This window comes from Heptranchias perlo, chromosome 10 (assembly GCF_035084215.1).
Source record: "Heptranchias perlo isolate sHepPer1 chromosome 10, sHepPer1.hap1, whole genome shotgun sequence".
NCBI classification, from domain to species: domain Eukaryota; kingdom Metazoa; phylum Chordata; class Chondrichthyes; order Hexanchiformes; family Hexanchidae; genus Heptranchias; species Heptranchias perlo.
The window spans coordinates 52,508,818-52,520,266 of NC_090334.1; the positions used below are offsets into that span (position 1 = coordinate 52,508,818).

The 11,449-nt window shown below is 43.7% G+C and overlaps 1 protein-coding gene across 3 annotated transcripts in view; it reads left to right on the forward strand.

Moving 5' to 3' along the window:
* cdc42bpb (CDC42 binding protein kinase beta (DMPK-like)) overlaps positions 1-9,417 on the forward strand; it is a 202,896-nt gene extending 193,479 nt beyond the window's left edge. For all 3 annotated transcript variants that reach the window (XM_067991769.1, XM_067991767.1, XM_067991768.1), the window contains 2 exons: positions 7,664-7,725; positions 7,868-9,417. In XM_067991769.1, the coding sequence (XP_067847870.1) occupies positions 7,664-7,725; positions 7,868-7,996 (191 nt within the window). In that variant the 3' untranslated portion in view covers positions 7,997-9,417. The remainder of the gene's footprint in view (positions 1-7,663; positions 7,726-7,867) is intronic.
* The last annotated feature ends 2,032 nt before the right edge of the window (positions 9,418-11,449 follow it).

Sequence of the window (11,449 nt, forward strand, 5' to 3'; positions counted from 1 at the left end):
CAAAGTTTTCTGTTAACGAAAGGTTAACCCACAGAGAGTGCTGCTATCTCACATAAATCCTAAGCAACTTCATCTGCAAAGATGGGTGCTTGGATAGCTCTTCCTAGCTCTAAACATGACCCTTTAGCATTAATATTTATATTTAAGCTTCTCGCAATAGAAGAAAGTACCAGCAGTTTTCCTCCTCATGATTAAATTGGGTCATGGACTCGCCCCTCCATATCTCTGTAACCACTTCCAACCCAATATCCCAACCTCAAACCTGTCCTCTGACTCTAGCCTGTTGTACATCTCCCCTCCCCTTCCCTCCTCCCCATCATTGGCATCCATGCCATCAGCCACCTTGGCCCTCATTGAACCGCTCTACCTCCCATTCCTCCTTTAAAACTGATCTCTGACCAAGGTCACCTCTCCTAGCCTCTCTTCCGTTGGCTTGGCATCCTTTTTTTATTTCCCCCCCCCCCACCGTGAAGCACCTAGGGACATTTTACTATGTTAAATATACTGGTTTTTTTCCATTGGCTTTCTCCATAACATCACTACAGATCACTTCCACATTACTGACCAGCTTTGCCAGCACATATACTTGGTCCATTTCTGGATCAAACTTAGATCACTCCTAAATATAAACTGGGTACTAGGCTGAAATAGTAGAGGCTAATCTGGAGCTGGTCTTGCTGTGGTTAATGAACAGGAACCAGAAGAGATTTATTAATCCAATTTAACGGCTGATGATTTATATTTTTTTTAGTAGTTTTACCAAGTTTGGCTCTATTTGTGGGTGCATGTGACTGGGTTGAGTTTCACCAAAAAGAAACTATGCACTTGTATGGATGTTGTTATTAAAATATATTTAAGGAATCCAGTCCTAAATTTAAAAAATATACCATAACACTTGCACTAACATAGTACCTTTTATATAGAAACATTTGAAGTGCTTCATGGAATTAATTTGGAGTCACGTTTTCTCCATTCTTCTCATTTTCCCCTTACCATCTCCACCACTTTATGTAGCAGCACATGCAGGTCATAGAATCATAGAAGTTTACAACATGGAAACAGGCCCTTCGGCCCAACATGTCCATGTCGCCCAGTTTATACCACTAAGCTAGTCCCAATTGCCTGCACTTGGCCCATATCCCTCTATACCCATCTTACCCATGTAACTGTCCAAATGCTTTTTAAAAGACAAAATTGTACCCGCCTCTACTACTGCCTCTGGCAGCTCGTTCCAGACACTCACCACCCTTTGAGTGAAAAAATTGCCCCTCTGGACCCTTTTGTATCTCTCCCCTCTCACCTTAAATCTATGTCCCCTCGTTATAGACTCCCCTACCTTTGGGAAAAGATTTTGACTATCTACCTTATCTATGCCCCTCAATATTTTATAGACTTCTATAAGATCACCCCTTAACCTCCTACTCTCCAGGGAAAAAAGTCTCAGTCTATCCAACCTCTCCCTATAAGTCAAACCATCAAGTCCCGGTAGCATCCTAGTAAATCTTTTCTGCACTCTTTCTAGTTTAATAATATCCTTTCTATAATAGGGTGACCAGAACTGTACACAGTATTCCAAGTGTGGCCTTACTAATGTCTTGTTCAACTTCAACAAGACATCCCAACTCCTGTATTCAATGTTCTGACCAATGAAACCAAGCATGCTGAATGCCGCCTTCACCACCCTATCCACCTGTGACTCCACTTTCAAGGAGCTATGAACCTGTACTCCGAGATCTCTTTGTTCTCTAACTCTCCCCAACGCCCTACCATTAACGGAGTAGGTCCTGGCCCGAGTCGATCTACCAAAATGCATCACCTCACATTTATCTAAATTAAACTCCATCTGCCATTCATCGGCCCACTGGCCCAATTTATCAAGATCCCGTTGCAATCCTAGATAACCTTCTTCACTGTCCACAATGCCACCCATCTTGGTGTCATCTGCAAACTTACTAACCATGCCTCCTAAATTCTCATCCAAATCATTAATATAAATAACAAATAACAGCGGACCCAGCACCGATCCCTGAGGCACACCGCTGGTCACAGGCCTCCAGTTTGAAAAACAACCCTCTACAACCACCCTCTGTCTTATGTCGTCAATCCAATTTTGTATCCAATTGGCTACCTCACGTTGGATCCCGTGAGATTTAACCTTAGTAACAACCTACCATGCGGTACCTTGTCAAAGGCTTTGCTAAAGTCCATGTAGACCACGTCTACTGCACAGCCCTCATCTATCTTCTTGGTTACCCCTTCCAAAAACTCAATCAAATTCGTGAGACATGATTTTCCTCTCACAAAACCATGCTGACTGTTCCTAATCAGTCCCTTCCTCTCCAAATGCCTGTAGATCCTGTCTCTCAGAATACCCTCTAACAACTTACCCACTACAGATGTCAGGCTCACCGGTCTGTAGTTCCCAGGCTTTTCCCTGCCGCCCTTCTTAAACAAAGGCACAACATTTGCTACCCTCCAATCTTCAGGCACCTCACCTGTAGCTGTCGATGATTCAAATATCTCTGCTAGGGTCAATTTGAGGAATATCAGATGAACTGGGAAATATCAGGGGCTGGTGCTGTGTCACTTCAAGAAGGCGGCTCACCACCACTTTCTCAAGGGCAATTAGGGATGGGCAATAAATGCCGGCCTTGCCAGCGACACCCACATCCCATGAACGAATAAGAAAAAACTTATTAGCTGTCAGCACTACTTATGCTTCCATCTGGAAATTAACTTGAATCTCAATACCCAGGAATCCGAATTATACTCTACCTTAATAGTGTAGGAATTTTAAATTAGAAACACGTGATAACCAAGGCTAGCAAGAAGTACTATTAGTGGTTTGAGCACTGTAAACTGAATATTTTATACAGAAATCAGAAAGGGCTTGCTGAAATATCCATATAGATGCCCTTAATTAGACCTGGAAATTAATTTAAAAGATTACATAATTAGATCTTTCACCTGCCAACCCTTTGAGCAATCTAGAACTGAAAAGTGAAGTTCTCTGAAAAATTTAATCTGTTCCTAATGTTGCATTTATCAGTGTAAAACCTTCATTTGTTTCATTAACTGCAAAATAGGTTATACGCTACATTTATTCTTCCCTTTAAATTCTTACAAAACAGACAAAAATAAAGGCTGGTCAAGCACCAAAGCAATACTAATCAATGTTTTTGATCATGATATTTTTGTAAGGGCATTCTCAATACAGCATTGAATTCCTCACTGAATTTGAGGGGAAGGACAAGACAGATTGAGATAAAGAAGGCCCTTCAGTCAGTGATGACATCCTTCCTGAATGTCAACCCTACCATTTTTCCTTTACAGCATTTAGCCACTAAGACTCCAGCAATTCAGCCTCAGACACCTTCCTGGCAGCCTATTCGAACTGTTGATTACCCTCTGTAAATAAATACTTTGACATCTGTCCTAAACATGCCCTTCACAGCTCTGAACAAATGCCTTCTTGTCCTGCTCCTTTATCTTTTCTATCCAATTAAGTACTTTCAAAGGTCCCTTCTGAGATGTCACTTTTCAATGCTGAAGAGCCCTAACTTATAAGTTGTTCCTCCAGCTCATCCTAATAGTACTTGGAAACAGCCTCGATACTCCTCTCTTCACTGTCTCTAGCAATTGCGTGATGACAGAACCGTACACTATACTCGCCAGGGCATTGTATAGCTTCAACATAGCTTCTGGAGATTTGAACTCAACTGATTTGTAAATACAGCCCAGCAACTTATTTGCTTTGTTTATTGCTACCTCAGTTTGGTTATGATGAGATAACACCCCGAGATTTTTTTCAATTTATCTGTGATGAGTTGTATTCTTCTAAGAAGCATTTGTGCCTCTTATTTTAGTTCGAATGTGAAATTAATGAATTTCATTTGTCACTAATCAGCCAAGTTGCATATTCTGTGAAGCTCCCTTTATATGACCTTGGCTGCTTTCTCCGAATCCATAGTTCCCTCTAGCATGGTGCCATCTGCAGTTTAACCGCTTTGTATTGTGACTGGAACATTGGTCATTTATTTTATACCAGCTACAGGACCCCTGCGCATCCTATTCAATGCCTTGCCTAGCCCCCGCAATCAACCTAGCTCTCCTTATGGTTGCCTTTTGCTTCCTTTTGAGTCAGTTACTAATTTTTTTAAAAATTCGTTCATGGGATGTGGGTGTCGCTGGCAAGGCCAGCGTTTATTGCCCACCCCTAATTGCCCTTGAGAAGGTGGTAGTGAGCCGCCTCCTTGAACCGCTGCAGTCCGTGTGGTGAAGGTTCTCCCACAGTGCTGCTAGGTAGGGAGTTCCAGGGTTTTGACCCAGCGACGATGAAGGAACGACGATATATTTCCAAGTCAGGATGGTGTGACTTGGAGGGGAATGTGCAGGTGGTGTTGTTCCCATGTGCCTGCTGCCCTTGTCTTTCTAGGTGGTAGAGGTCACGGGTTTGGGAGGTGCTGTCGAAGAAGCCGTGGCAACTTGCTGCAGTGCATCCTGTGGATGGTACACACTGCAGCCACTGTGTGCCGGTGGTGGAGGGAGTGAATGTTTAGGGTGGTGAATGGGGTGCCTATCAAGTGGGCTGCTTTGTCCTGGATGGTGTCGAGCTTCTTCAGTGTTGTTGCAGCTGCACTCATCCAGGCAAGTGGAGAGTATTCCATCACACTCCTGACTTGTGCCTTGTAGATGGTGGAAAGGCTTTGGGGAGCCAGGAGGTGAGTCACTCGCCACAGAATGCCCGGCCTCTGACCTGCTCTTGTAGCCACAGTATTTATATGGCTGGTCCAGTTAAGTTTCTGGTCAATGGTGACCCCCAGGATGTTGATGGTGGGGGATTCGGCAACGGTAATGCCGTTGAATGTCAAGGGGAGGTGGTTAGATTCTCTCGTTGGAGATGGTCATTGTCTGGCGCGAATGTTACTTGCCACTTATCAGCCCAAGCCTGGATGTTGTCCAGGTCTTGCTGCATGTGGGCTCGAACTGCTTCGTTATCTGAGGTGTTGTGAATGGAACTGAACACTGTGTGAACATCCCCATTTCTGACCTTATGATGAAGGGAAGGTCATTGATGAAGCAGCTGAAGATGGTTGGGCCTAAGACACTGCCCAGAGGAACTCCTGCAGCAATGTCCTGGGGCTGAGATGATTGGCCTCCAACAACCACTACCATCTTCCTTTGTGCTAGGTATGACTCCAGCCACTGGAGAGTTTTCCCCCCGATTCCCATTGACTTTAATTTTACTAGGGCTCCTTGGTGCACACTCGTCAAATGCTACCTTGATGTCAAGGGAAGTCACTTTCACTTCACCTCTGGAATTCAGCTCTTTTGTCCATGTTTGGACCAAGGGTGTAATGAGGTCTGGAGCCGAGTGGTCCTGGCAGAACCCAAACTGAGCATCGGTGAGCAGGTTATTGGTGAGTAACTGCCGCTTGATAGCACTGTTGACGATACCTTCCATCACTTTGCTAATGATTGAGAGTAGGCTGATGGGGTGGTAATTGGCCAGATTGGATATGCCCTGCTTTTTGTGGACAGGACATACTTGGGCAATTTTCCACATTGTCTGGTAGATGCCAGTGTTGTAGCTGTACTGGAACAGTTTGGCTGGAGGTGCACAAGTCGTCAGCACTACAGCCGGGATGTCAGGGCCAGTAGTCTTTGCTGTATCCAGTGCACTCAGCCGTTTCTTGATATCACGTGGAGTGAATCGAATTGGCTGAAGACAGGCTTCTGTGATGGTAGGGATATCGGGAGGAGGCCAAGATGGATCATCCACTTGGCACTTCTGGCTGAAGATGGTTGCAAACGCTTCAGTCTTGCCTTTTGCACTCACATGCTGGACTCCACCATCATTGAGGATGGGGATGTTTACAGAGCCGCCTCCTCCCGTTAGTTGTTTAACTGTCCACCATCATTCATGATTGGATGTGGCAGGACTGCAGAGCTTTGATCTGATCCGTTGGTTGTGGAATTACCTTAGCTCTGTCTATAGCGTGTTGCTTCCGCTGTTTAGCATGCATGCAGTCCTGTGTTGTAGCTTCACCAGGTTGGCACCTCATTTTTATGTACGCCTGGTGCTGCTCCTGGCATGCTCTTCTACAGTCCTCATTGAACCAGGGTTGATCCCCTGGCTTGTTGGTAATGGTAGAGTGAGGAATATGCCAGGCCATAAGGTTACAGATTGTGTTGGAATACAATTCTGCTGCTGCTGATGGCCCACAGCGCCTCATGGATGCCCAGTTTTGAGCTGCTAGATCTGTTCTGAATCTATCCCATTTAGCAAGGTGGTAATGCCACACAACACGTTGGATGGTGTCCTCAGTGCGAAGACGGGACTTTGTCTCCACGAGGACTGTGCAGTGGTCACTCCTACCAATACTGTCATGGACAGATGCATCTGCGACAAGTAGATTGGTGAGGACGAGGTCAAGTATATTTTTCCCTCCTGTTGGTTTGCTCACCACCTGCCGCAGGCCCAGTCTGGCAGCTATATCCTTCAGGACTCAGCCAGCTCGGTCAGTGGTGGTGCTACCGAGCCACTCTTGGTGATGGACATTGAAGTCCCCCACCCAGAGTACATTCTGTGCCCTTGCTACCCTCAGTGCTTCCTCCAAGTGGTGCTCAACATAGAGGAGGACTGATTCAACAGCTGAGGGAGGGCGGTAGGTGGTAATCAGCAGGAGGTTTCCTTGCCCATGTTTGACCTGATGCCATGAGATTTCATGGGACAGGACATACCCAGGGATAGTGATGGAAGAGTTTGGGATATTGGCTAAAAGGTATGATTCTGTGTGTATGGCTGTGTCAGGCTGTTGCTTGACTCGTCTGTGGGACAGCTCTCCCAATTTTGGCACAAGTCCCCAGATGTTAGTGAGGAGGACTTTGCAGGGTCGACTGAGCTTGGTTTGCCTTTGTTGTGTCCTGTGCCTAGTGGTCCGATGCCGGGTGGTCCGTCCGGTTTTATTCTTATGACTTTTCGTAGCGAGATTTTGCAACTAAATTGGCTTGCTATGCCATTTCAGAGGGCGATTAAGAATCAACCACATTGCTGTGGGTCCGGACTCGCATATCGGCCAGTACGTGTAAGGACAGCAGGTTTCCTTCCCTAAAGGACATTAGTGAACCAGATGGGTTTTTACGACAATCTGGTAGTTTCATGGCCACTATTACTGATACTAGTTTTTTTTAATTCCAGAATTTTATTTAATTAATTGAATTTAAATTTGCTTGCTGCCATAGCAGGATTTGAACTCATGATTCTGGATTATTAGTCCAGGCCTCTGGATTATTAGTCCAGGCATATAACCACTATGCTACCATAGCCGTATGTCTTGTCCTTGATACCCACTGACTTTAGTTTATGACCAAGGCTTTTTGAAGTCTAGATACACTACATCATATAGTTTTCCTACCAATTTGAGATGTCACTTCCTCAAAAAGTCTGAGATTGGTCAGGCAAGATTTATCCCTTCTGGAGCTATGTGGCTATCATTTACTAGGTTATTTTCATTTGGATATTCTTCAGCTCTACTTCTGATTGTTGATTCCATTAGTTTTCTGTAGTTGCCAGGGCTGAGTCTTGTATCTAGAAATAGCTGTGCTACTCATTAAATATGTCAACATAATGACGTATGATCCACTTGTTTCTTATACTTAGGTGGGGAAGCTGTTATGACATCACGTAATATCTCAGATCCTGATCAAGAATTTGAGAGAGAGGCAAGTATTTAGATGTAATTGTTCAGTTCATATGCAATGGCAACATAATGAAAAGATAATGTTTTCCAGCATTTAGATTATATTTTCATGAAGGCTAGCAGCAAACATAAACTGATCTGCATACCATTTTATTTATCTGCAGGACTCTGATTCAACAAGGCATTCAACACCTTCAAACAGCTCAAACCCAAGTAGCCCGCCGAGCCCAAACTCTCCTCACAGGAACCAAATTACACTGGATGGTTTGGACCACTCCACCTGTGATGCATGACTGTTGCCTCCAGTAACACTTTACAGTGCATAAAGCCACACACCAATAGGATTCTCCATTTTCATAGATTCTTTTCCTCTTGAAAAATGGATTTTTGCTGAATTACTACAAGAAAGTGCCAAGAATGAAGAATAATTTCTTCTGTTAATTCTTGCAGATTGCACATTAAATTATGTATTCACGCTTCTTTACGAACAATTCCAGTTTATTTTGACTGTCAGTCCAATAAAATGACTGACTGACTAAGTGTCACTCATATTCTTTGGTGATTACGGTTTTGTGCAGTGTTGATAAATTGCAGCCTTTAACAGCCAAATAAATTTGAGATTGTGAGGCCCACACATTCACACCAAACTTTCCTTCCAAATTTCTAATATAGTTGGTAAATGGTGAAATAAAATTGTCTGTGTACTGTTCATGTTTGTGCATCTTAGTTTATATATAAAAAAGGAAAAAAAATGTTTTCTTCAGGGTATACATGACACCAGTAAATAATACTGTGAACAAGAATTTTAGTTGCAATTTGTATTACTGTTTTTAACCTCTGAAGTAGATGTCCTTTCTTTGTGCTGTATTGTAGTGAAAGACCACATCTGTGTCTATAAATGTCTATGGACCCAATGCAGAAATATTAATGCTGGGAAACTCCAGACTTGGACCTGCTGCATCTTCAAATATACAATTATTGTAAAAGACACAAAAAGTGTGATTGTCCTAATTGCTGATCAAGAGGTAGCATAGATATAAGGCAGTGGACTCTGGGATACAGGAAAGCTGCATTAATTTGATGATTTTCAGAATCAATCTTTGCATGAATATACATTCCTACAAAAAGTGTTGTACTGGTTGTTTTTTAAAAAAAAATCCACAGCAGTCTTGTACATTTTGATATGGCCCCAGATGATGTGCTCCTGGTGGATGCAGTTAATGTGTGTGCGTGTGTGTCTATGTATATATAACTCATGTTCAGTGTATGATAACATTATTACTCATAGAATTGTGTCCATATTGCATTAAAGGCTTGTACACCACAGCCAGTATATCCATTTTGTCATCACACCTGTGTGCCTTCTGTGCCGTATTTATGACAATTTACTGTTTATACAGATGCAGTATGATTTCCCTATTCAAGATCTCTGTTAAGAGTTTGTCTGTTTTAGTCACCCAGATCCCTGACCAAGTGGATGGTAATTGTGACGTGCCACGTTAAGCAACTAATCAGATTTCTCTCTCTCATTTACTTAAAAGGGCTCGCTGTGGAGCCTAACACTACTGGTGAAACAGTTTGATTTTTTTTAATGTTCATTTGTGAAAGTGGGTAGTCTTAGATTCAGCTAACCACTCTTTGTAATTATGGAATTGTGCTCTGGCAAAATATTGAAAATTGACCTGTCAATAAAGCATAAGAGGGAGGTACCAAACTGTTTAATAGTCTGTTTACATAAACAAAGATCCTGAAATGACTCCATGGGATACTGTCAAAAGAACATTAATGCATTCTTCCGAAATTCTTCACTCCATTATTTTAGCAGCGTCGTTAAGCCATTTAAAATATGAGTTTGACTGGCTTAATGCTTCTGCCAAAAGAGACCGCGGAGCATTACGAGATAAAAAGAGCACGGAGTATCGGAGCGCCCAGAGAGCAGAGCATCGTGGGAGAGGCCCGGTCAGTATTTAGAAAGAGCGCGGAGTATCGGAGCGCCCAGAGAGCAGAGCATCGTGGGAGAGGCCCGGTCAGTATTTAGAAAGAGCGCGGAGTATCGGAGCGCCCAGAGAGCAGAGCATCGTGGGAGAAAAATTTGCAAAGTGATGTCATAGTCAACACGGAGGAAGGAACAGCAGAGCCCAAGGAATAAAAGCTAAGTTTCATTTATTTATTTACACTTTAACATTTAACTATATAACAGATATGGGGCAACTAAATTTTTTTTTAAAAATGTGTGTGTATATATATATTTATATATTATAAAAACAAGAGGCATGAGGAAAAAACTAAACTATCAACTTTAAGTAACTAGACAGTAACTTTAAGTAAAATGGCAGAACAGCTGAGACCCATTGCAAGAACATAAGAACATAATAAATAGGAGCAGGAGTAGGCCAATCGGCCCCTCGAGCCTGCTCCGCCATTCAATAAGATCATGGCTGATCTGATCCTAACCTCAAATCTAAAGAACACAAGAAGTAGGAACAGGACCCGGCCACTCAGCCCCTGTGCCCGCTCTGCCACCCACAGGGCCTTGACCGATCCAAACTCAGCTTCATGTCCAATTTCCTGCCCGCTCCCCGTAACCCCTAATTCCCTTTACTTCTAGGACACTGTATTTCTGTTTTAAATTTATTTAATGATGTAGCTTCCACAGCTTCCTGGAGCAGCAAATTCCACAGACCTACTACCCTCTGAGTGAAGAAGTTTCTCCTTATCTCAGTTTTGAAAGAGCAGCCCCTTATTCTAAGATTATGCCCCCTAGTTCTAGTTTCACCCATCCTTGGGAACATCCTTACTGCATCCACCACATCCTGTGCCATGTGGGAACTAGAGGACGCTTCATGTGTCCTGGACAACCACTTGTGCAGGAAGTGCATCAGGCAACTCGAGCTTATGGTTTCTGCACTTGAACGGCTGGTGTCTCTACAGAGCATACAAGAGGCTGAAAGTTTCTTGGATCACATGTTTCAGGAGGTGGTCACCTCGCAGCTACAGAGAGTTCAGGAGGAAAGTAAGTGGTGGCCATCTGGCATGGTAGGAAGAAGAGGCAGGTAGTGAAATTCCCCAGGTGTGTGGCGCACTCAAATTGGTTTTCTGTGCTGAATACCAGTGAGGGTGACAGCACCTTGGGGAGGTGCAGTCTAAAGCAAATCCACGACATTGGGTAAAATGACTACAGGGAAGTGTAGCAATATAGGTGTCAAAGGGGATTCGATAGTTGGGAACAGATGCGTGTTTCTGGAACTGCCGACGTGAGTCATGGTGTTAGAGTAGAGAATGTCACAGAATGGGTGCAGGACATTCTACGGGGGAAAGGGGAACAGCCAGAAGTCATGGTCCACATTGGAGCCAGTGACCTAGGAAAGAAAAAGTTTGAGGTCCTACCGACAGTTTCAGGAGCTCGGGAAGAGACTAAAGAGCAGGACCTCAAAGGTGGTAATCTCTGGATTACTCCCAGTGCCACGTGCTAGTGAGTATAGGAACAGCAAGATAAAGCAGGTTAATGTGTGGCTGGAGAAATGGTGCAGGATGGAGAGCTTCAGGTTCTGGGGGTATTGGGATCAGTTCTGGGACAGAAGGGACCAGTGCAAGGTTGGGCAGGTTGCACTGTGAAGGATGGTTGAAGCTAATTTGACTGGTGGAGGGGAACCAGGATGAAGCATCGGAAAGAAAGACTTGCATTTATATAGTGCCTGTCATGACTTTAGAACTTCCCAAAGCATTTTATAGCCAATGAAGTACTT